Below are 26,476 nucleotides of genomic sequence, written 5' to 3'. Positions count from 1 at the left end.
GGGTCGCCCGCTTCTTCGCCTCCGTCGTTACATCATGCGCCTCGAGATGGAAGCTGAACCTTGACAGGTATGACTCCCAATCTTCGGACGCTGGTTCGAATGGCTCGAACTTTGGGCTATTGGCCATCGGTGCAATCGCTGCCACCGGATCTGGTGGTGCCTGTTGCTGACTGGCCACGGCGAGCTGCTGCTCTGCGTTGTCCGTCGTGGGTCTGGGTTAGCGGGGCTGCCTACCCGCACTAAATCCCACCTTCATCGCCATTTGTTAAGTCCGGCGCTTAACAATGAGTCGGAGAGTGATTTCAGCAAAAGACTCAAGTTTATTCAGCTCTTTGTTCACTTCTTCAACACGGTACAACATCTGATAGCCCGAACAGTTTGTCCATTGAAACTGCTCGGTATTTAAACATTCCCGGCTAATGTAGCCAATCCTACTATACACATATCAACCTATCAGGTTGAGCACATAAGGACCAATCACAAACGTTCCCGCTTGCAGCTTGCTTGAATGTGATTGGGTCGTTAGTCTTGGAATTGAATCCCCTGTCCAAGACGAAGCTTAACATAGCTTCCCAATGGGATGTTTCACACACATCCTAATGTACTCATGGCAGCTATGAATACATTACACACAGCTTAGAGGGAACATTGCTGACAGGCCCTAACCCCAGCCACCAAACAGCTAGCCAGTGGGGGGACTTACCAATAGAAGGTCTAGGCCTTGTTGCTGGTGTGACACAGGAAGTGACCTCATCATGCCAATGACTCTGGTATTTGGGCAAAAACTCTGGTAGAAGTCAGTTTTACCACAGAGTTTTTGCCCAAGTACCAGAGTGTCACCCAGATATTGCTTGCATGATGATGTCACTTTCCGTGAAGGCCTAGGCCTTTCTATTTCTCCTCATAGGTCCCCCCGTCCCCTGCCGGTTGCCTGGAGGGACCTGACAACCCTAATTCACCTGCTCAGCTCCTGAGATCGTTTGGGTGTGGAGGGAAGATGCTGAAGGAACCTGATCTTTCAGAAGTGCAATTAGCAGAGATCCACTGGAGGGTCTTCTTTAAGGCTGATCTGTTGTGCCTGAAGTTTTAATTTTAGTTTCTGTTCCTGATGCTAATGGTTCTTCGGAAGACAATGGATGTGATACTACCGTATGATTTGAGCTGACAACCTGGCCCAACTCTGTTCTTACTATGTGCACTAGAATGAATTGTGTCTTGCTCTGAGTCAGACTTGTAGAGAATTACTGACGTCACCCCTGGATCTGCCTTTTGCATTTATTTTTTAATCCCTGCTGGGGGGCCCAAACAGAATCAAGGCAATATAACTTGCGCTTCATTAAATAAGTTAATTTCCTGTCTGGTCCTCTGGAGACATCAAAGTGTGGCATTTTAAAGCCCACTGAAGCATGTGGTGAGGGCTCTGCAGAGACTAATCCTCGGAGTTTCCTAAACGCTCTACTCCACGTGTGTCTTTGGAACTCACCGTCTCCCAGGTCCCTGGTGAGTACTAGTGCCAGCCTGTGAATTTAATGGTGCACAGAACAATGTTACTTACTGACAGTCAATTGCCTCTTCACCAGTACAGAGCAACGTGCTGTACAAGTGAAGGGGATGCCGACAACGACTGATTCCAAATGGAATCGCTGATCTAAATGGATCTAAGGTTCTTGGGCCAGCCTTGTTACAGATGAGATACTACTGCTGCTGCTTGTGCTGGTGAATGATAATTGTCTGATTTGGTTTGAATTTAATGGTTTGACGGTACCTTTTCTAGAAGAAATGCCGCCCCCCTTTAATCTTAAACCTGCTTTTGCCATTACACATTACAGAACAAATAAATGGATGCAGGTTGATTCATCTTCATCAAGAAGATTTCTTCAAGCATGGAGGGCAAACACCTGAGAGCAGTACTGCATTACATAAACAAATGAAGCCTGCTGGCATATTAGCTGTGCTCCCATTCCACTGACCATATGCAGTCATTTAGGTGGGAAGACATTAAAAAAAAGCTTTAAGGTCTAAAACCATCACACACACTGAGGATCTGACCCCCACATTACATGGTTTGCACTGAACATATACAAAGGGGGAGAGGGTCCACTGGGAGATTTCGAGCCCAGAGGCAATGACTGGATGGAGGGTTTTGAACCCATTCCCGCCCATCCCCCTAGCTGAAATTTTCTCCCAATCAGCAGAATAACAGGAAAGGGCTGCAGGTAATTTTTCAACATTTCAGACAGAAGTTCTGTTTAGCAGGATGCCTTTTAAAGTGAACATATTGTGCTGTGGTGGCAGCTGCTGCCAAAGCAACTTTTGAAAAACCTACACAGGCAATCAAATCTCCAGTAGCCATTCAGAAGCCCTGCTGGGCAACAAACCCCCCTGGCCCTGATAATTTCCTAAAAATACTTGGTGGGTACCGGGAAGGGTATCAGTGGGCACCATAATGCCCATGGGCACCATGTTGGGGACCTCTGCATTAGGGCTTCAACAGCTTCCACCCTATTATCAATCTGAGCCTAGATCAGTACACACATTAAGATTACCCCAGAAACCTCATGTTTGGTGATGTCAATATATCATCTCTGCCCACAGGTTTCAGAAGTTTGTGTATTACTTCAAGAATCTGCAAAAATCTATATTACCAGCAACAACAGAAGGACATAAGAAATGGGTATGTACACCCATAGGCAATAGCGGTTCTATCTTCTATTCTCTTAAAACTGTCTTCAGACCTAGTATACTGAGAATGAGTGTCTCCAAGATGCCTCCACTCTATCATTATGTCACACTGAATGTATTAGTTTGTAATCTAAAGTTATGATTTGGTTCAGATGTCACAAAGAAACCACGGTTTAATTAAACTAATTATAGTTAGTGTGGTTGCCTGAATTTGATCCATCTTACTAACATGGCACAATTAGGATACATCAAGTCAGGATCTGAAACTCTGGTTTCAAATTGGTTAATTAACCACAGCTAGATCACAACAAACTATGGCAGGTCCTTAAAGAGATGAGACTACCAGACCACCTCCCATGTCTCTTGAGAAACCTGTATAAGGGTCAAGAAGTGACAGTTAGAACCGGATATGGAACAACTGATTGGTTTAGCATGGGAAAAGGAGTACGACAAGGATGTATATTGTCACCTTGCTTATTTAATTTATATGCAGAGTACATCATGTGAAATGCTGGCCTGGATGAATCACAGGCCGGAATTAAGATTGCTGAGAAAAAGATCAACAACCTCAGATATGCAGATGATACCACTCTATTGGCAGAAAGTGAAGAGGACCTAAAGAGCCTCTTGCTCAGGGTAAAAGAGGAGAGCACAAAAGTGGGCTTGAAGCTCAACATCAAAAAATCTAAGATCATGGCATCCGGCCCCATCACTCCTTGGCAAATAGAAGGGGAAGTCGTGGAAGTAGTGACAGACTTCACGTTCTTGGGATCCCAGATCACCGCAGACTGTGACAGCAGCCATGAAATTAAAAGACGCCTGCTCCTTGGGAGGAAAGCGATGGCGAACCTAAACAGCATGATAAAAAGTAGAGACATCACCCTGCCAACAAAAGTCCGCATGGTCAAAGCAATGGTATTCCCAGTAGTCATGTATGGCTGCGAGAGTTGGACTATAAGGAAGGCTGAGCGCCGAAGAATAGATTCTTTTGAATATGGTGCTGGAGAGGGCTCTTGAGAGTCCCTTGGACTGCGAGAAGATCAAATCAGTCAATCCTAAAAGAAATCAACCCTGACTGTTCCCCGGAAGGTAAGATAATGAATTTCCCCCCCCTTTTCGGCCCAAACACATTCTATTTTAATGATACAAATTATAGATTCTTTTTGCTGTGGACAAAATTAGTCACTTTTAAACGATAACTATATTCTTTAAAATACTGTTTATGTCTACAGCATACATTGGAATTATCACTCTCAAATACTCTAGACTGTCTTACATAAAAATATGCATACCACACATTTTGAGTGAGTAAAGTCTTTTTTTGAAGTATTTTACTCATTCCCAAAGAGAATATATTCCAAAAGAGAATATATTTCACAGGAAGCACGCACACACACCCATTGCTCCTCTGAATTTCCAATTTAATGGGGGGAAGTGTTCAAGGGTAGGAGAAATATTTAATTTTTCTACAGGTTTCCCCCCCCTTCTTATCCCACACATCTCTGATTAGTCCTAAGTATATTTTCATGTGATGTAGGAACATGGGTGTCCTAGTTGGTTCACCAGTAGTGTCCTCATCATAATGCAGCCGCATCGGGGGGGGGGGGGGGGGAGCCCAGACAATGAAACCAGCAGTTGTCAAAGCAAAACACTTTTCAAGGCAATCACACATAAATAAGCCGTGGTTTATTAAATTAAAGTAAACCATGGTTTCATGCTAGATCTGAAATGACTGTATCATGTTATACAAGGGACAGACAAAAATCTCTTTGTGGAGGTGAATCTTAGTGTTACGCCACTCTGCCTGCTTTGGGTCAGGCAGCCAGGAGGTGTTCAGGAATTCACTTAGTGAGACGCTGCTGCCTCTTTCCAGCGGGTGATGTTGACAGTCCAGCACTGCCTTTGTTTATACAGCACATTTAATCCTGGATTATTTTTTTTTTAATCTTTCCACATCCGTTCAGAGAAGATGATAATTTTCTGAAATTAAACACTTAGCTTGATTGCTGTTTTGTTAATTGCCACATTCACAACCCCCCTGGTGCTCCTGCCTGTTTAACATGGATAATGCTGCAAAGATGATCGGCATCAAAGTGGTGCGCAGGTGGACGGGCGGTAGTACTGAGGCCTCCTCATCCTTGCTCATTCAGATGGATTGCCCAGCATCATTGCACAGAGCAAAAGAATTACACTGAACAGATAATGGCTTTTCAAAACCGCACAGATGCAGAGTCAGAAACAAGAATCAGGAGGCAGACATTTCCTTACCATTCTAACACTGGGGTTGTGTGAAGAATCCTGCAAGATGGGGAGAACAACATTTTCTGGGAACCTCTGTCACAGTGCCCTATTGCTGCATTTTCATACAACACTTGCTTTCCTTAAACACATGCACACCTCAAGTAGAGACTGCTACATGAGTGAAATTTGGAGCAACTTTGTATAAACAAAACCATCACTTTGGTGGCTTCCCAGTTTAACAGCCTAACAGTGCAATCTTAAGAACACTTTCCTGGGAGTAAGCCCCATTGAACAGACCTGAGTAGACCTACCAAAGATGGAACTGTAAGAACTACAACTAAAGATGTGGAGTATTTCCTAGCATAGGGTCCAAGCACCCTTGTTGTCTTGCCCTTAGGAACTGATTCTGACTCTGATACAGCAGATGGCTTTGGCACTGATGTACCAGGGCTTCTGTCCCAGCTGTCATGGAACATTGGCAGAACAAGATCACCTCTGACTTCTGTTCACAGCATCACCTTTTTGGACTATGCAAGATACAGAACAGAAGCCAGCACCCAGAACTAACTCTCTCTAACACAAAGGGTGCGTTCAGATGGGCATTTATGCCGGTATAGATGCCGGTTGGAATCGGTGTACTTACGGGCGATCACATGGCGAACATCTGCCTTCCATCCCTAACCATTGCAAACAGCCTTTAAACCGTTGTATTCTGCTACTAGGTCCCCAAGTGGTGGTATCCCGAGTGCACTGGTTCCAGCCGCATTATCCCTGTCTGATCGCTCTCCGCCGGTGTAGAGCCACTTCCGTTCGGAAGCCCGAGGCTTCTGCTTTTCGGCTGCCATTTTTTAATTTTATTTTTTTACCGTGGGCGATGTGCGCTTGGGCGAAGCTTCGCCCCAGCGTTAGTAAAATGAATTTAAAAATGGTGCCTACTTGTCGCCTTTAGACGTGTCCGGGACCTCACAGAGGCCGGTTTCGTTATAGAAGTTTAAAATGAAGTGTTCATTTAAAGTTTAAAAGGAAGCGTTCTGGCAGTTGCGTGAAGGGGAAATCGCTCTTCTGTGTCTGCAAAAATTGCAGTACTACAGATGGCTGCGTGTGCGCATGCCCAAACTGAAAGGGAAAAAAAATGTGTGAATGGCATTGGCTGCGCAGTGATCTGGAACAAGGACGTAAGTATGATCGCATTTCTTCCTGCTTAAAAAAAAGTGCCTCGAACCGGAGCAGTTTAAACTGCTCCCAGGCGTCCGTCTGAATGCACCCATACACTTTTGCCTTTGCCTTTGGTACAATAAGCCTTGGTATGATAGTGCCATAAATTCCTTATCACGATCACCTACCCTTCTCTTCCCCTGCTTTAGAATGCTCCACTGAAGTTCTAAAAATCAGTATCTGAAGGTTTCTGCCTAAAGGTCTGCATCACTTGATCCAAAGGGATCTGCAGCCCTGTGTGCAAACTCACTTAAATCAGAGCGCTTGGATTTAAGCCAATTTAATCTTAGTGAAGTCCAACTGAAGCCAACTGACTATGTCATCTCAAATCCAAGAGCTGTGGTTTAACTTCATTGAGGACTGGGCTGTTAAGCTTCTAAATCATACAAACAACTTGAAAAATCACTCCCATGGGCAATTGCTGTTATAATCTATTTGTTACAGTAAGTTAGACATAGAGAAAGCTTAAAAGTAACCCATTCCCCAGCACTTCTGGCTTGAAACCAGATGTTCTACTTTCTAATACAGGGAACTACTCAAGATTATCTGATTTTGCAATGTATTGAGGGTATATATAATTAGCTACAGTCCCATCAGTATGACAGGGCCATGAGCATCATTGACGATCCTACAGGTCCCTCTTCCGGGAGAAGCCAATTTATGCCCCACCCCTAAACACAATTACTTAGAAATAAGTAAATCACTTTCTTTTAATCTCCTCCTAAATTGCTGGTCTTTCTGCCTGCCTGCCTTGATGCCACTCTATGGCCACTATGTGCTTGTGCTACGAATAATTAGAGGTCTTGGGGCCGAAACGATCTCAACCTATTCTCAAACTTTAAATGGGTAAGAAGCCCGGCCCGCTGGCGTGGGGCCGGGCGTGGAATGCGAGCCGCCTAGTGTCCGCAGTTTTATCCGGTAAAGCGAATGTGCTTGTGCTACATTTGCAAGAGAATAAGAACTGTTTGGCTCTGTATAATGGCCCTCTAATGCTACCTCCCCTCCCCCCAAGCTGGCAGTTAGTTTTCAGTTCAGTGCTTCTGATGTCACAGAGGGCCTAGATCAGACTTGATCTAGATTAGAAGTACTTAGAAGAACAGAGAAACCCGAGGTTTCAAACTGCATAGCCATGAACAATGTATGCAAAATTCAACATCAACCTTGCAACACCTTAAAGACTAACAAAATTTTATTCTAGCACAGGTGTTTGTGGACTATAGCCCATTTCACAAGTGGGTTTTAGTCCACAACAGCTTATTCTGGTACAAAGTTTTGCTAGTCTCTATGGTGCTACAAGACTCCTATTAATTTGGCTACAAGAGGCTAACACAGCTACCCCTCTAGAATACCATGAAATTAAACTTCCTCGTACATGGCAGGTGAAATTATATCTTGCAGTTAAAATCTCAGAGCCTTTCACAGGAAAGGGACAGAAATCTTTAGCTGATTATAACACAGGATTCTAGGCCCTGTCCTTCAGACTCACAGCAGCAATTTGTGTCAACAGACTAATGAGAAGACCATTTCAAGAATGAGTAGCAACCTTAGCAATTCATTAATCAGGGGGATATTTTAAATTCTAGTCTGTCAAGTAGCAAACTTGGCCAATGGATTGATATGCCTCAGGCCATAAGGGCAGACATTCTTACCAAGGCAAAGCAAAGGGTTATGTTTCTTTGCAGTGACATATAACCCTTTGCTTTCCCCTGCTTTTTGCAAGGACCTACTGCTAGTGTGCTCGTGTAGACAGCGAAGGTGCTGTGTGTTGTGTCTTTACCATTGACTTGTAATGTAAAGCTTGAAACCTCAGCCGGATTGCAATCTGGAACAACACTATTGGCTGAAGCATGTTCAGTAACCAATCAAATGTAAGAGAACTGCGCTAGAGGGAACTGTGTTTATCTCTGTAATACGATTGGACCTTAACTATGTGAGGGTGTGGCTACACCAGCCCAGGAGAGTTTAAAAGGAGCTATGCTCCACTGTTGTGTGTTGTTCTGTCGTTTGATGCTGTGTGATCTTTGGAAGTTCTCGTTCTCAATAAAGCTGATTCATTGTTACTTACTTCGTTGTTGAATTGCATACTTAACAATTGGCGACGAAGGTGGGATACAAGAGCGGATAGGCAGCCCCGCTGAACCGATGCAAGAACGGAGAACGAAGACACACACCAGGCCGAGCCAGCTGAGGCACCACTAGTCGCTATGGCTGCACCAACCGCTGAGATGGCCATCAACCCGGCGTTCGAGGCATTCAAACCAGGAACGGAAGACTGGGACTCGTACCTGTCCAGGTTCGAGTTCCACTTGCAAGCCAACCAGATCGTAGATGAGGCACAGAAGAAGGCAGCGCTGCTCAGCTCATGCGGCAAAACCGTCTTCGACATCACCCGGTCCCTGGGTGCACTGACCGACATCCAGATGGCAACCTTGAAGGTCATCATGGACAAGCTGAAGGCTCACTTCTTGCCACAGCTGTCCCAAATAGCTTGTCGACACGTATTCTACAAGCGAAGCCAGGGCCCAACCAAGTCCATCGCTGTGTACATGACCGCCCAGCGGAAGGCAGCCCGGCCTTGCAACTTCGCCAACCTTAAAGAAGCGTTACTCGACTGTCTCGTATACGGCCTTCGCGACGAGAGGCTTCAACAATGCCTGTTCGCAAAAACTGCGATCACCTACGAAGTGGCTTACGCTAAGGCTATCGCTGCCGAAGCGGCCGAGAGGTCAACGCGAGAGGTCTGTCAGCGCCATGTCCAGGCCGGGAAGGACCTGGCTGTACACCACCAATCGACCAGCAGTTCCAAGGGAGAGACAGAGGACATCCATCGCACGCAAGCGACGCATCATAAGCGGACCCCACTGAAACCTGCACCACGGCGCACTTGCGCTGGCTGCGGTGGCAGTCACTAGCGAGACCTTTGTTGGGTGCGAGATTTCATCTGTCGTGCCTGCGGGAAGCAAGGTCATCTGGCCAGGGTCTGCTGGGCCAAGAAGAAATCGCCACCAACATCTCCTACTGCAAGGCCTAAGGTTCGAGGCACCAAAAGCACACAGTCCGCCGACTGCCACCGGACCGACTCCTGCAGCTGCACCACTACCATCCTGAAGCATCAACAAAAAGACCCTGGTCACCGTTCGCCTAGACAGAGTCCCCTGCAACATGGAGGTCAACTCTGGTTCCGCGCTGACCATCATTTCATCGCAGACTTGGCAACGTTTGTTCCTGTGACGGAGCCACCACCACTTGACCCCGTCCATGGCGCACCTCTCTGATTTTATGGGGCGGCACATTCCACTAGCTGGCCAGGCCAGTTTGGAGGTGGAGTTCAAGGGTCGCAAGGTACAGTTGTCCCTCTTGGTTGCTGAGGGTAACCAAGCCAGTTTGCTGGGCCTGTATTGGTTCCAACCTCTGGGTATTGCTGTAACCGGTATTAACAAGGTGTGTGCAAATAAAGGGAATTGCATTTATGACAAGTTCCCAGAGGTTTTGGGGGAAGGTCTGGGTCAGTATACAGGTCCACCTGTGAGATTTGACCTGGATCCATCTGTGTTACCTATACGCCTAAGGTATAGGAAGGTTCCAGTGGCCATGAAGGCTAAAATAGAGGCGGAACTGGACAAGCTCATAGTCCAAGGTATTCTTGAACCTGTGCCATACGGCAAATGGGAGACCCTGATTGTAACGCCTGTAAAATCAGAAGGAACTGTATGTATATGTGCTGATTACAAGTGTACGATCAATAAGGCTCTGCAACAACATTCACACCCAGTACCTGTAATCAGCCACATGTTGGCTTCCCTTGGGGGGGAAGGTATTTGTGAAACTCGATCTAGCACAATGTTATCAGCAGTTGCTTGTGGACGATCAAGCTGCTGAAGCCCAAACGATTGTTACTCATCGGGGTGCATTCCGAGTAAAATGTTTACAGTTTGGGGTAAATGTCGCCCCTGGTATATTCCAAGGTCTGATGGAAGGTCTCCTACGAGGGTTACCAGGTGTCGTCCCATATTTCGACAACGTGCTCATTGCAGGGTCAAACGAGTCAGAGTTACTTAATCGCCTCAGGTCTGTACTGGAGCGTTTTAAAGAGGCAGGCCTCAGAGTAAAAAAAGTCAAAGTGTCATATCAGGGTATCTGAAGTCAAATTTCTTGGTTTCCTGATTGATGAACAGGGTGTGCACCCCACGGCGGATAGGGTCTCGGCTATCCAAAATGCCTCCCGGCCTACTTCCAACAAAGAGCTGCAGTCATTCCTAGTCATTTTGAATTTCTATCACTCGTTTTTGCCTCACAAAGCCTCCGTAGCTGAACCATTGCATACCCTGCTGCACAAAGGGGTGGAATGAGTGTGGGGGCCAAGGCAAGAAAAAACGTTGTGTGCTGTAAAAGAGCTGTTGTCCTCAAATACTGTTTTAACGCACTTCGATGAGGACAAACTATTGGTTTTGGTGGCTGACGCTTCCCCATACGGGGTTGGCGTAGTTTTGAGCCATGTCACGGCAGATGGGCGAGAGGCTCCAATCGCCTACTACTCGCGGTCTCTAACGGCTGCGGGAAAAAACTATGCCCAGATCGACAAGGAGGGCCTGGCTTCGGTGGTGGGAATTTAAAAATTCCATGACTTTGTTTATGGCCGCCGGTTCCTCCTTGTCACGGACCACAAGCTGCTGCTGGGCCTGTTTGCACCAGACCACCAAACGCCGACAGTCATTTCGGCCTGCATGTTGCGGTGGGCTGTTTTTCTGGCAGCCTATGACTTTGACCTCGAGCACCGTCCTGGCATGCGGACGCTCTTAGCCGCTGTCCTCTGCTGTAAACGGACATCAATCCAGCGCCAGCGTTTGAAGTGCTGGCAATTGATGAACTGCCTCAGCCTCCGGTCCACTCTTCGGACATTGCTGCTGCGTCAGCTAAGGACTCTACCCTCTCCCATGTCCTTAACTGGGTTTGGAGGGAATGGCCGGCAGGCAGAGTGGACCAGGAGTTCAAGCCTTACCACACGAGGCAAACCAAACTTTCAGTGACAAAGGGTTGCTTGTTATGGGGGAACCGGGTGGTGGTGCCTCCCAAGCTGTAAGAGTGTGTCCTCAAAGCTCTCCACGATGGCCATCCAGGCATAGTCCACATGAAAGCTCTGGCAAGGAGCTATGTCTGGTGGCCAAAGATAGACGCAGATGTGGAGGACTGGGTCCGGCATTGTATGGTCTGTCAACAATCCAGGCCTGACCCACCTCAAGCCCTGATCCAGCATTGGGAAACTTACAAGCAAGCCTTGGTCCAGGCTGCATGTAGATTTTGCCGGCCCATTTCAAGGGCAAATGTTTTTTATAATTGTTGATGCCTTCTCGAAATGGCTCGAAGTAATCAATATGCGAACGACTACATCTGTGGCTGTGATAAATGTATTTCGTCGGGTTTTTGCAACCCATGGGTTACCAGACATCCTGGTATTGGACAACGGGCCTCAATTCATGTCTGTTGAATTTGAAAAATTCTTGTCTGATAATGTTATTAAACATGTAACGTCCGCTCCGTTCCATCCGGCCACAAACGGGCAAGCCGAACTAATGGTTCAGACCACTAAGGAGGCTTTTAAAAAGTTGGGTCCCGGGGACTGGGGGCAGAAGTTAGCCTCATTCCTCCTTAGGCAGCATATCATGCCCTGTACTGCCACTGGTAGGAGCCCAGCTGAACTCCTGATGGGTCGTAGACTCGCTACGCTTCTGGACAGGCTCCATCCAGACCTGACAGAAACTAGACCCCCCAAAACAGAGGTCCTGGAAAGCCCGTGCATATTCAAACAGGGAGACAAGGTATTCGCGCGGAACTATGCTGAGGGTCACTTATGGCTTCCCGCCATAATCTCAGATGTTCTGGGTACCCGTATGTACGTGGCGCAGCTTGCAGATGGCAGGAAACTGCGGCATCACGTAGATCAGCTCAGGCAGAAGTGGGCTGACTCCAGTCTCGAGTCCAGCACCAAACCTGACTCGATCCCTCACCCAGAAGGCGAGCAGCGAGGGCCTCCAGTTGAGGAGGTGAGTGTTGCAGAGCCCCCCATAGAACCTGAGTATGGACTAATACCCACTCAAGACAGTGACCACTCAGACATCAGCCAGCCAGACTCACTGGACAGTGAGACATCCAGGGCCCCTGCAGCGGTTCCACCACCCGAACCTATTTGCAGGTCGGGTCGAACAAGGCATGCCCCTCCCTATCTGAAAGACTACATTTGTATGGGTATTGTTCCATCTTAGGGGGGAGGAATTGTTGTGTCTTTACCATTGACTTGTAATGTAAAGCTTGAAACCTCAGCTGGATTGTAATCTGGAACAACACTACTGGCTGAAGCATATTCAGTAACCAATCAAATGTAAGAGAACTGTGCTGGAGGGAACCGTGTTTATTGGTTGTTATCTCTGTAATACGATTGGACCAGATTTCTCAGATGAAGAGCTACCTGCTAGCCCTGAGCCAGTAATTGAACAGCTGGCTGCAGCTGGCCCTGAGCCAGAAGAACAACATGAGATCAGGTTACTGGTTGATCAGGAGTCACAGCCTACACCTTGTAGCTCTGAAGCAGTAAACTCTTCAGCAGCCACTCCCAGCCCACCTAGCTTACCCACACCCTTGCAGCACCGATGCTGTCAGAGATGCTTAGAGCTGCAAGAAAGGAGTAGAAGTGTGAGACTCATGGCCTGTTGTCAGCTGTCAACTGACGAGACAAATGAGTCATTTCAGGATGACTGCCAAGGAATTAGCTGGGAGTTTAGCTCATTAAGACTTGGCTATAAACTCAGCTGGGAGAAACAGCAGTTTGTGGATATAACAAGCACACTTTGATACTGAGCCACCAATCTTGCTGCTACTGGACCTGACAATTGGCTTTTCTGGAACCCCTAACCCTAGCCTGGACTTGCTGCCTGGAACTCCTTAACCATAGACTGAATTTTGGTAAATTTGCTCTCTGGAATCCTTGACTTTTGGACTGGACTTGGTTACTCGCTGCAACCTTGCCTGTGACCTGCCATGCTGGACCCCAGCCTGTGCCTCCTGGGGAAGCTACATCAGTACAATTCCTTATAAATGTTCCATGGCTGAACTTCCCTCCATTGTAATGAATCACAAAACAACAACAACTAGAGACTACTTCCAGACTATTATGTGTAACCTTGCAGCATGACTGTAACTATTTAACATTGTATGCATGCATCATTTGTTTGACTTTACCTAACCTGGTGAATTTGCTAGCATGTTTGTGAGTGTGTGTGTGCTCCAATAGTGCTAGTAATAATTGAGACCAGCTGGGTTTGATGGGCAAAAAAGTGAAACTTGCAAGTAAGCCAGGCTCATGCTCCTCTCAAGCTAGCTCATGGGGTTCTTTCCACCTAGATCAAAAAGAGAATTGCCGCTTCTTCTTTTGCCACCTTTTGAGGGCAGGGCTGGAAACCTGCCTGCTCAAAGAGGTACATCAAGCAGACACATAATGCTGTTGGGAGAGGGAGGGAAGTGTGTGGATGCATCCTCAAAGCTGAACAAGGCAAAAGCTTATGCACTAGATGAGTTTTAAAGATATGGATGAGCCCCACTCAATGAATACAAAAATGTCTGCCACAAAGGCAGAATTAGGTCAGCACTGAGCATCTTGGAAAATCCCGTCCGAGATCTATGCAACAGTAATATGAAAAAGTACTGAAATGCATTGGAAGCCTTTTAGCAAAAATCAAAAGTAGGGATTGGCTTAATGGTAAGGAACGTGACAAATGTCCATTCACCCTGAAGATTATTGTGAAACATCAAGGCAGTGAGAAAAATGACCTTTTCTAGCTTGGATGCCTTTTCCAGCGGGCATTACAGGATGAGTGAGAGCAGCCTCCACAGTGAGCAGGCCAACAGACAAAACTAACCTCTTTGGGTTTTATAAAAAGAGAACAAGCCAAGGCCACCTGAGTTCATTTACACCTACAATTGCAAGAAGCTTGTACTGAATTTTCTAGGTGTTATACTTTTGATAGACCTATATACTCTGAGAAAAGGCCCAGTTACCACCATTTCACAAAACAACACCCTTCCAGGCAAGTAGGCAAATTTGTGATTGTTGCAGAAGTTCTCAGGACCCTTTAGAAGAAGTGCCCAGGCTCAGCACATTCACAAAAGATGAAGAACTAAAGGGAGCACTGAATGTACAAGCAATTAACTAGAAATTCAATGGGTGGAGAGGTATTTGGATGGCAAGACGAACAGATGGGGGAGATAGCTGTTACAGAGGGATGAAAGGAAAAAAATAATGTGGAGATGGATGGATGGGTGAATGGGCAGACAGATGGTTAAGATAAGGGTACTGATCAATTCTTATGAACCTGAGAAAGGCATCCAAGTTTGTTTCTGTTAAAAATGCTTAATTAGACTAATTAAAGAGAAGAGAATTGACACAAATACTATTTTTCCATGAACTTCGAGCACACAATTTTCTCCATCATTTGTCATTACAGGCTGTCTGCTTTTTCCCTCCCTCCCTCCCTCTCTCTCTCTCATGCATGATTTTAATAAAGCCCCATGCAGATCCTGAATGCACACACCCATTGAAAGTCAGTCTATGGAGATACAGCTGTCCATAATAACATGTTTTCCCCTGTTATTGTCTGTCCAGCAAGTGGCTCTTGCAGTCAGAGATATGTTGCATTTTTAGGTTAGCAGAAAAAAAAAAAGAAAAGAAAAAAAAGGCCAACGAAATGAAACTCTTAAGCATTGGTGACCGAAGAAGTGCCAAATCTGCACAATTTATTCCGCCTGGGCATTCTCATCAGCCTCCCTTTAAATGCCTCTAGCATTCTGCACCCCATCCCAATCTGCTTAAACAAGTACTAAATGTTAACACTTGTATCAACCACCCAGTATTTAATTTCATCTTTGTGCTCTCTCAAATAACACTTGCATCTTAATGCACTGAAAGCGTAAACTGGATAACCACCGAGCATCTCCCAATATGGTGCAAATAGATCAAATTTAATAGTCATGACTTCATGATGGAAACATGGAAGGAGACAAGAGTGTGGATGGACAGATGGAGAACAGAATGAATGATATCCAGGCACAAAAGAAGCCTCTGTAACACCATTAAAAGAATAACAAAGCAAAGGGTCTCTGGCACAAGGAGGAGGATGGGGAAGAGTAGGGGTAGATGGGGCTCTGGGGAATGCAAGCCTAGACAAAAGCCCATTGGGGTGTTTGACCTGTTCATGTTGAGGCCACTTCTAGGTCCTTTGCTTCCTGAGGGGAGGCAGCCACAGATTGATTGAGGAACAGATGGGCAAATGACTAAGTAGAGAGAAGGAAGGAGGAGAAAGCAGGCCAAACATATAAAAGAGCATGGATACAAGTGGCAGGTTGGACTGTACTAGGTTAGAGACAGAAGTGACATCCAGGTGCAAACCTAACATGACAGCCTGACAGAATTCTTATTCCTTGGAGATGAGATGCTACAATATCTCTGCCATGTTTTTGTTGTGAATTTTCTCAGGGGAGTGGAATTTACAAAGACTTCCCTTTTTGTATGTATCATACAAAGCGGAAATTACCATCTCCTTGCTGTAGACAAGCCAAACAGATTGCCATCTATTGTTGCTGTTGCATGTCAATTTTTCCTTTCATTAAGTTTTAGGACAGGGTCACCACCTGGTTGCTAGGACTTCCCCACTATCCTCCTAGCTACACATACAGTACATGCAATTTACCGATACATTGCCATCTGGCCTACCCACTCAAACTCCACTATATCACCTCTCCATTTCAGTAACCATTTATCCAGGATTGCTCCTGGTTATCAAACATAAACCTGTGCGGAAAAGATAAAAAGACAGAAGGTTCCAAGGAGATTAAAATGTCATCAGGAGTGAGTTTCCACTCAGTTTGCACTTTTTTTGGCAGAAGACAGAGAAGAGGCTCTAGAACTGAGGACATTGTCACCTGTATGTTAATAAACTACACCCCCCCCCCAAATACAGCCACTTGAACAATTTACAGTTTCCTTTCTGTAAATAAAAAGAGGACCTAGGGTATAAAACACACCCAGAAATCAACAGGTTTTGCCATTGGGGTACTCTTTTACCCCAACCTCCAAAAAGTATTCGTAATTTTTTTTTTAGAAAACAAGGATCCAGGGAAGCAATTTAAATGGTTTGGAGAGATACAGCCCTTTCTGATAACCCAATGACCCTTCTGATAACCTGGCAAATGTTTACTTCACTGCTGAAATAACAAAGAGTGTTAGCAAATTATAAATGCCAAATGTTTTCTGCCTCATGTGAATGTATACTTTCAGGCTCTAGGTTTTTAAATATTGTGAAACACAGTGTCTTCTGTCACCACAGACTTTTTTAATGGGACACTTTTTTCACCTCAAGACACATTGGAATTTGGCTTGGCGGGGTATGAATATTCTCTAGAGAACTATTTGTGAAAGTTTTCACAAGCCCAGCAGCAGCGTGAAGGGCCTTTCTATATGATCCTTGTGCAATAATTGTAAAGTTCTGCACCTCATTCTGGCTTGCGTCTAGCAGACTTTTGTATGCGTTAGAATCCCTGTGTGAGCAGAAGTGTGAAAATAAAGCATCCTCATGCTGGATCCTTGCACAGAGTGCAACCCAAGCAATTTTTATGTTTTCACAAGATGTTGTGCAAGCAATTTCTTGGCAGTATAAGAAAGAACCTGCCAGTTGTTGCAGAAGACTTCACACAAGCAGAACAGTGAAACAACCTTATTACGCTGTATGCTAATTTACTGCTCACCCTCTACCTATGTGTATGGACTGGCAACTTCCATTTCAATGAATCTGAAGAAGTCTGCATGCACAAGAAAGCTTATACTTAGAATAAAACTCTGTTGGTCTTAAAGGTGCCACTAGACTAGTGCCTAAGCCTGTTTCTATTTTTGACTGTACACTGCCAGATCCAAGCCTTTGTCTCATTTCAAATAATGCTTCTGCTGTTATTTTATGGCCATGGCTGTGTGATTGGCACAAGCTCTTACTGAACAGTGCTTGTGCCATCACTAGAGATACTAGGACAACTCCTCCCCCTCCACTTTTAATTTATGCAGAGCTGGTTAGGTAGCCTGGCTTGGCTGGATCATCTTATGGAATTGAGAATATATTTAAGATTGATCCTGACATCAATCCCGAGTCTACATTCTTAGAAGAGATGAATCTACCAAAGAAAAGGCCCAGAGCAAACCTGTCCACAGTTCTATTCTCACTGTAAGCCCTCAGGGTAAATGCCAGCACTGTCCATATTTATGAGGCTATTTAATTCTAATAGTGCCTTTTTAAATGCTGTACTTTATCTGCAAGCTTAGCACACATCTTTTTCTGGGGGGAAAAAACAACTTTAAAGAAGATTAGCGTTAACATGCTGTTAGAAAACTCATTTACCCTGTGCAAAGAGCACACTACAGCAATGGAAGAGCATTCGATGGATATCACTGCTGGCGATGCTCCCCATTTAGTAAAAGCTACTATTAGGTAACTCTTTTAAACTGGTGCCACTCACATGGATTTACCTACTTCTTCCAAATATTCTTACTTGCACCTGAATTCCTGGACCTCCACTTAAATGGAGCTGGTATAACGTAGTGGTTAATAGCATTAACTACAAGCACAGAATCACCCATTCAAATCTCACCTCAGCCAAAAACTCAGTGAGCATCCTTCAGTAAGCAATTATCTGTGTGCTTCTTTTCACCATCTCACTATAAAGATATCATAATAGTGGTATGTTTTACTGCGTTACTAAAAGGACTGTTGAGATGATGTATAGAAGGCACTTTGAATACTTTAGGAAAAAACTATATTAGTTCCCCAATATTAGGCTATCCATTTCTTTATGATCACTTGGGTGAATGCATCTAGGTACAGAAAAACCTGGCAAGAGTAACAACATGACCTAGATGACATGATCTAGCCAAATCTTGGAAGCTGAACAGGATCAGTCCTGGCTAGTACATGAACGGGAGACCACCAGTGAAGTTCAGAGTTGCTACACATTTTGCCTGCTATGCAGGCAATGGCAAACCAGCTCTCCTTGTCTCTTGCCTTGTAAACCCTATAAAGTTGCCATAAGTCAACTATGACTTGATGATCAGTAACACACTTGCAAATCTTTAATAGTACTGAATCAACCACATGTTTACAACAGAGTGACAAATGCAATTTCCTAAAGCGCTCCTGTTTTCCTTTCTCCATGCCAGAAAGCGAATCACTTGAAAGGTCTCTGAAACTACTACTGAGGGACTTACCGGCTTGGTTGGTGGTGATGTTCACTGAAACGTGCTGTGGTGGGAAAGGGCTTTTGTTGGAGACTCCATTGACCGCTTGGATCTCAAAGGTATATGGTGTGTGGGCCCATAGATTGCTGATGAAGACCCGGGTTTCTGTGAGGCCCAGCTGCCTTGGCACAAATTCCACATTATCATCACAGCGGGAGCAGCTACGGCGATCAGAGCGACACTTCTTGCAAACAATGTTGTAGGTCACATCATCACGTCCGCCTGTGTCCCGAGGTGGATGCCATTCTAGTATAATCGATGTTTCATTGACAATGGAGATCACATTACGAGGCCCTGAAGGAACGCCTGTTGAAAAGCAATTGCAGATAAAGGCTTATGCAAGCAAATGTCTCAATATGATAAAATGTGTAGTGTTTCTGAAATGCTGGAGTTTGAGATGAGAAAGTCTGGACTCCACAAATTTAGAAGCATCCCGTGTGATTGTCTAGTATAGTCTTTCTCTTGAAGATCACTGGGGTGAAGGAAATTTTCCCCCGTGCGTATGATTTTTAAGTTTCTTTACAGCATGAACTGAACTTGCACCCTCCTCCCAGCATTCTCTGGAGAGACTTGACAGACAGGTTTAGGTCACACAGAGTTTGAGTGATCACCTAAGCAAAGAAAGACTCTTCCCACAGGTCAGAATGAGTAACTATTCTAGGGAGGTTTTTGCCTTCTCCTGTAAAGTGGCCTGGATTTTTAGTTTTAGTTTTTCCTGAGCCTATGTCCAAATTTGAAATTTTCTTTTTTTGTTGGTTAGGCTAATTATTATGTATGTAGACAGATAGTAAGGATATTTCCTTCCTCTGTGTCTTGGCTCACTTATCTGGATCACTGAGAGAGAGCTATTTGTTCTTCAAAGACCTTAGTGCCACACAGCACCTGCTTTCTGCATTTGTATGGATTATTTAGGTTGGCCTTTCAAGCGTGGAATTATAACTAGATGGTCACTTGTCCCTGCAAGCTGTGATTCTACTAAATTATATCACCCCTCCGTCCCTTTCTGTGAAAGGCAACTTGCACATGGTTCCATTTTTAACGTATTTCCTTCCTTGGCTTTACAGGTCCCTCTAGTTTACTAAAGGTTTATGGGCTGTTGGATTTGGCTGTAGTTGCTAGAGGCCATCGAGTCACACAACACAATCCTCCCAACTCTGTGAGGTCCCTGATTCTTTTTAATAGTCAGTCTGACAACCATACTCCCAGCTCACATTTCCATATTCCCCAAATGTTGCTGACTTTACCCTATAATTCCCGTCTTTATTTTCACAGGGCTGTCCAGAATATGGCTCATGAGACCCATAAACTACCCTAGCACCAAAGGTGTGGCTCCTGGGCAGTTCCAGAAACCGAACAGGAATGCAATTAAAAGTAAAGGCTTATAATACCCTTACTAAAAGGAAGGGAATGGAAGGGAGAGAGAAATGAGTATGTGGGATGCAACAGCTGCCCTTCCACCCATTTCCTCTTCCAGTTAAATGCTGGGGCTAAAGTATGGCTGAAAGAAAAAGAAATGAAGCCCTGAATTATGTCCTAAAATGTGGGGGAATAATAGCAGTGGATCCTGACCACGGGACAGTTGTGAGAGTAGATGAAACTAAATGCAGGGAATGGGAAAAAACTGTGGAAAAGATTTATAGGGAAAGGTAGCAGTAATGTGAAAGGGCACAGTGTGTCTTGTAGCTCTTGATTGCATGAAAATAACCTGAAGGGTATCTGAATGCTAACACTAAGTATTGAAATATTTCTCTGTATAACACCAGACATAAAGATTGTCTTAACCTCTCCTAAAGTCCTCTGTTTCCATCCTCAATATATTTCACTAAAAACACATTTCTTATTAAATTCTATTTTTTATCAATATCTATTCTTCTATATTAAACAGTTAGAGCCTACCATTTCTTTCTACCAGTGGCCACTTTCCTCTGCTAACTTTCACTAAATGCTGGGGCTTCCAAGTACTGTCCATATCTCAGTTCTGACATCATGTGGACAGAAGAAAACTGGTCTCATCAACCCATCCTCAGCCGATTTGTGTTGATAGCACTATGCGGCACGCTAGGATGAGAATTCAAGCTGTAAGCTTGGCTTTTAGAAATCTCCCACTCAAAGCCACACTCCATTGAAAGTCAAATCCAATCTGCAGGAATCGTGTCATTTTAGACAAATAAAACAGAGGTGACATAGTGCACATTTTACAATATTCCAAGCAATATTATCATTGCTAAGGTGGAGAAACACCCCCCCCCAACAGATACAGAACTAGCAGAAAATGTCAGAAACAGAGAGCAGCTATTAACAGTTCAGTGTGTCAGCCTGAAGGGATGGATATTTAGTGGGGTCCTTCAAGGGTCTCCTTCTGCATCTGTTCTCTATACAGTTACTATTTATTAGCAGCTTGGACACCCGAGTTCAGAGTATATATATCAAATCCTTAGGCGGCAGCATCCTCGAGTGACTGCAAGTGCTTTGCAGGTTAAGTGCAACACCATTTTTATACGTGGAGGAAATGGGGCTGAGATCAATTAATGGAGATTCAATATGAACAAAAAAAACCAGTGCGGATCATGTTGGAAGAAAATGTTTCTCACATCAGAAAAAAATGAAATCTTCAGAGCCCACAAAAATTTATTAAATTTGCCCTAAAACAGAAAAAAATAAAAAGTTGAAGTATTTAAAGTTATATAATTTTAATGTTGATATTATTATGGTGGGAGGGCCCATAAAAGTCATAATGTGGCCCTGGTGCCATCAGGGAAGATTTCAGGGCAATGCAGAATGACAAAGCGAATAAGTCAAGCTTGTGGCACTGATACAAGCAAAGTAAATAGAAAAGCGGTCTAAAGTCTATTAACTAAACATAATAAGCAGAGGTCATTTCAGGGGGGAACGCGGGGGAACGCAGTTCCCCCAGGTGAGGGGCAGGGGGCGGGGCACATGATGAAGCCCCGCCCCCTGCTTCCGGCCGCCCCGCTTCCAGCCCTCATTCAGCCAGGAGGAGGCAGGAGAAGAGGGAAAGTTGCTTCCTCCCCGCCTCTCCCCACTCCCACCTGCCTGGGGCCACGGAGGGCCTTGGTGGGGCTTCCTCGCACTCCCGCTGGCCTTGCAGGTCCACCGCCAGGCCCCTGATGTCAGGGGGTGTGGCATATGCTAATGTGTTATGCTAATGAGTTCCCCTAGCTCTTTTTCTACGAAATGACCCCTGATAATAAGCATCCAGGTTACTCAGAACTACTGCTTCCGAAACAGGAGGACTGAATTCAAGCTTGAGTAGAGTTGCCACTAAAATTCTCAAAAGGATAACTGAGGCCAAAAATATTGAATCTGGACAATTCCAAATTCTCCTCTTAACATTCTGGTGGCCATGTTGAAATCCACCATGTGTTCAACCAATTTCTCCTTCTGGAACCTGAACCTTTCCATTGTTGTCATATGTAGTTCAATGCGCACTACATATTGCTTCATGATCTACTTTTATGTGATGTTTTAACCTATGTGCTCCAAACTAACTACATTTCTCTTACGGTCTTAACACTGTTGTATGATATCCTCTACGGTCTTAACACTGTTGTATGATATCCTCAACTCTAATTTCACCAAATCGTGTGATACTACTTTCCCTGCCAAAATGATACATGCTCATGTGAGAATGATCGATTTCAAAGCTTTAAGACTATCAATCAAACTATGGAGAACAATACTGAGAGAAAATGTAAATGTCATGCAAAAAGATGAACAAACTTTTAAAAAAACAGCTTTTGTGAAAAGAGGGGAAGTGACCGTGGAAAAGAACATGGAGGGAGATTGTGCAACTGGGAATTTTGCTTTTTGGATTGCAAAATATAGGGTCTGCACCTTGGAACACTGACACGTGGTAAAATTACAGCTGACTCAATAATTTTTAAAAAAATATCAGGGCAACATTTACAATACGCATTCTTTTATTTACCGGGCACAAGTGTTTGTAGGCTATTACCTACTTGATGAGATGCTAATGGAACTGTGATCTGCAAGGTGGGGGAATCAGTTGGTGGAATGTTTATACAGGAGCTCTTCAAGAGATGTTCTCTAAAAAGGATTATTAATGGCAAAGTTAATGTACAAAAGCCATATTACTCTCTACTCTTATTATGTGAGAAGAAACTGCAGTCCCTGTTCAGGTCAAATTTCTGAGCAAATTCTGAACAAATTCCTGCTCCTCTATTTCATATACCATATACTTGAAATCAGCTGTTTGAGGATGTCTTTTCTCAGGCCTCTTATTTAATGGCATACATCTGACACAGAGAATAATAATATCTTTAAAGCTGGTGAGCGAATATTTTAACCTCCCATCATAGATTGAACACAACATTTAGGTGGTGTGACGGCTCCAGGAATTTCAATGTAAGGACAAACCAGCAAGGTTGCCGAGTACCTCGAGGAAAGCACATTCCTTGAACGTGCTGACCAGTCTATTGAGATCAAGGAATATAATTAAGAGGCAAACGTTTCAGCACTTCGCTTGGAAAAAAATGAATCCAACGCGGTTTTGCTGAAACGACCTACCTCTGCTTGAGCCCTTGAGGGTTTTTCAGCTGTTGTCCCCATTCCAAACGCCCCTCTTCCCTTCTCTCTCCCCTTTTCTTCATAATTACATTCAGAAAGGCACTTTGAGAGAGCTTCTCTGATCTGTTGCCATGGTTACTGCAGATGAAAGCATTTTGTTAAAATTGCTAGAAAAATGCTATCTTTTAACAAAAATTCCATTTCATTTAATTTTTTTTCCTGTCAGCACAGTTAAAGTGTTTGTCATGAGCTATCTAGCAGCAAAAGGTTTTGCTGTGTACACAGTAGAGAGGTGATGTAACGAACGTGATGTCCTAAAGTAATGCAGTGCTTAAACTGTTGTTATTGTATGTGTGCACAGAAGCTCAGAGAATTTTGCAGAAGGCTTTATTCTAACTGGTTTATTATAAATTCAGGTGCCCTCCCTGTCTTTACACCTCATACCATCAATCGCACACACATTAGTATATTGAGGTTCTGTCCAAATACAACCAAGCCCCCTGGTGCCTCCAGTCCCTTTCTTCAAGTCCCCAATTCTTGCTACCTAACTGACTATAATCCCTCCTTCTTTTGTAGGTCCCACTGCTTTCCCCAGAGCAGTACTTCATCAGGACATCTTTGGTCCTCACATCTAAAATATATGATATTCAGTCCCCATTACTGTTCAGTCAGCTTCCTTATCTCTATGCTTGCCTAACTCTTCTCTGGGCCCCTGTGACTCTACAGCTGCTTAGCAAACAGCTAGGATGATGCTGGCTGTGCTGTGCCACTTCCTATTGCAACACTACAGCCAATATCATGAAAGCTTGATTGTATATATCTTTGGCCTCTGTTTCCTGCTTTCAAAGATTCAGACTGAAGCAGGATTATTAAAGTGATTCCATCAACTATAGATCGGTGTGTTCTGTCATCTGGTTTGAGAGGCTGGTGGCAGACTTTTGAGGAATAGGCATTAGAGCTCCATTGCCTTTCTTAACTTAACCTGAAGTATAAGTGTACTTTGATCATTATTAGGTAGCTCAGTTTTTTAGCTAGTAAGTGGAAGCCACATCATGTATATTTCCATGCTGCAGCCAGAAGAGAGGTAAGGAGAACAACTTAGGCTGCTGTCAGGTGCGGCCAAGCAGAAATTGTGATCCCTACATGTCAGGTACTAATTTTAGCTTCCTTATGGGTCGAATCCAGCAGAATATTTCTTCTAACAGAAGAGGGGCAATTTTAGTAGATTCCCCACTCCTGTAGCAGATCTCCAACTCCCCTCTCATGATGCTCCTGGAGGTCTCATGTCTCTGAGGAACAGCATTTCAGGAGGTATTTTTGGACTGCAGCAGGAGACAGAGGAGGAGAAATCTCACTCTGCTCATGGATATTCCTTCAGTCACTGGAGATGTTGTGCATGGTACAAAACAGTTCTGTGTCTTTGTGACTTCTAGTCAAAAGAGAGTATTGCAGACTGTTCCAGCTGGGCTTTCCTACCACAACCCATAATCTTCAAGCCAAGCCATCTGTTGTAAGAGGTGGATATAAAGCTCCCAGAACTGCTACCTGCTCTAAATCAAAGCAAATTGTCACTAAAGGGAGACCACAAGGTCCTCTGTCTGCTTAGTAGACCCCTAGATTCTCTCTTTGGGCTGTTGCCACAACCACACTACTGGCCTTCATCCTGACTCTGACTACAAGCCCTGGATGTGTTATTCTTTCCCTCCACAAGACATTTGTCCATCACTGGGCCTGACTAGTCCAAATGCAAAATATGACAAAACTAGCAGTAAAGCCCGTTGTGAAAGCAATACAACGAGATCTAGAAAGAGGCTCTGGGGGAGCGCTCTGGCTTTGGGCAAACAGTGTCAATTTGCTGTGGTGACCTCAGCAAGGTATAATGACAGAGTCCACTGTTTTCTCCAGAGGAACTGATCTCTGCTACCTGAAGAGCAGTTGTAATTGTGAGTGATCTGTAGCCCTCACCTGGAGATTGGCAGCAATTGTTACCCAGGACAAAGTGGCTGGTTTGGAGGGTGTAGTCTATGGCATTCTACCTGTCTGAGGTCCCACCCCTCTGCAAACCCCACCCTCTCCAGGCTCCACCCCTCAAATCCCCAGGAATTTGTCAGCATGTAGTTGGCAACCCCATCTCCTTCCCAGCTAACCATCAACCTACCATTATCTGCCCCTTTGACTTCAGCTGACTTCCGCCCTCCCTTTTGCAGAGCAATTGTAATTTTGAGTGGTCTCCAGCCCTCACCTGGAGATTGGCAACAATGGTTCCCCATGAGGGACTGAGTGGTTTGGAGGGTGGAGTCTATGGCATTGTACCTGTCTGAGGTCCCACCCCTCCTCAAACCTCACCCTCTTCAGGCTCCATCCCTCAAATCTCCAGGAATTTCCCATCTGGAGTTGGCAACCCTATCAGGACTGGCCCCAATGTGTTTTCTCCCAAAGGCCAAAGTAGGTGACAGGACCAAGCTTAGTTGCCTACCAACAGGCATTGATGGGAATGTAGGGTTGCCAGCTCTAAGGAGGGAAATACCTGGAGTTTTGGGGGGTGGATTCTGTAGTGGGCAGCATTGGGCGGGGTGGGGGGGCGGAAGGACTCAGCAGGTATAATGTCATAGGGTCTACCCTCCAAAGCAGCCATTTTCTCCAGGGGAAACTGATCTCTGTCATCTGGAAATCAATTGTAGCAGTGGGAGATCTCCAGGTCCCACCTGGAGTTTGGCAACCCTAGGGGAAAGTGTGCTGCACAGCAGGGGGTTGAAGAGAATGGTTTGATGGGTGCTGGGCCAAGATTGGCAACAATAGTTCCCCAGGAGCAAATAGCTGGGTTGGAGGGTGGAGTCTATGGCACTGTAACCTGTCTGAGGTCCCCATCTCCCCAGGCAGCTTTTAAAACATGATCCTGGGACCTACACACCACCAGACATTCCAACTGCCTTGCGGGGGGGGAGTATGAGTTGTGGAATGGAGTGAAGTCCAATCAGCTTCCATATGCAAAAGACCTTGAAGGTTCCATTTGCAACTGACATTCCAACTGCCTTGCGGGGAGGAGGGTGAGTTTGAGGTGTGGAATGCAGTGAAGTCCAATCAGCTTACATATGCAAAAGACCTTGAAACACTGGGCGGGACTGCACAAAGCAGCCAGTCAACCCAGCCGGCGTCTTCTGACTGACAGTTCAAGCGTCCATACACTAAAGGAGTGCATTTTAGAACTTTGGCACCCACTATTCAATTATATATAAGGAGAGATGTCCATAACTTCAAAGAGATACAGGACTGGATACCATGACTGGCAATGAAGGGTGAGGGAGAAGGAACTCATTCTGTTTTTTAAATCCTTCTCTCTTACATGGAACAACCACACATTAAACCATCTCAAAGCAAACTTCAAAATCAGAATTATAATAAGAGTATGGTGGCGAGGAAGTGATTTATAGCAGCATTTCTACTACCTGTCTTATATAGAGCTGC

The 26,476-nt window shown here is 44.9% G+C and overlaps 1 protein-coding gene across 1 annotated transcript in view; it reads right to left on the bottom strand.

Moving 5' to 3' along the window:
* Positions 1-26,476, bottom strand: part of EPHB1 (EPH receptor B1) — a 441,868-nt gene that overhangs the window by 70,685 nt on the left and 344,707 nt on the right. Inside the window, exon 5 of the mRNA XM_015407331.1 lies at positions 18,434-18,769. Coding sequence (XP_015262817.1) covers positions 18,434-18,769 — 336 coding nt within the window. The remainder of the gene's footprint in view (positions 1-18,433; positions 18,770-26,476) is intronic.

The sequence above is a fragment of the Gekko japonicus genome, unplaced genomic scaffold (assembly GCF_001447785.1).
Source record: "Gekko japonicus isolate JY-2015 unplaced genomic scaffold, Gekko_japonicus_V1.1 scaffold235, whole genome shotgun sequence".
In the NCBI taxonomy this organism is placed as follows: Eukaryota; Metazoa; Chordata; class Lepidosauria; order Squamata; family Gekkonidae; genus Gekko; species Gekko japonicus.
Note: the sequence above shows the minus strand (reverse complement) of the source record. Positions and strands in the feature narration are given on the sequence as shown.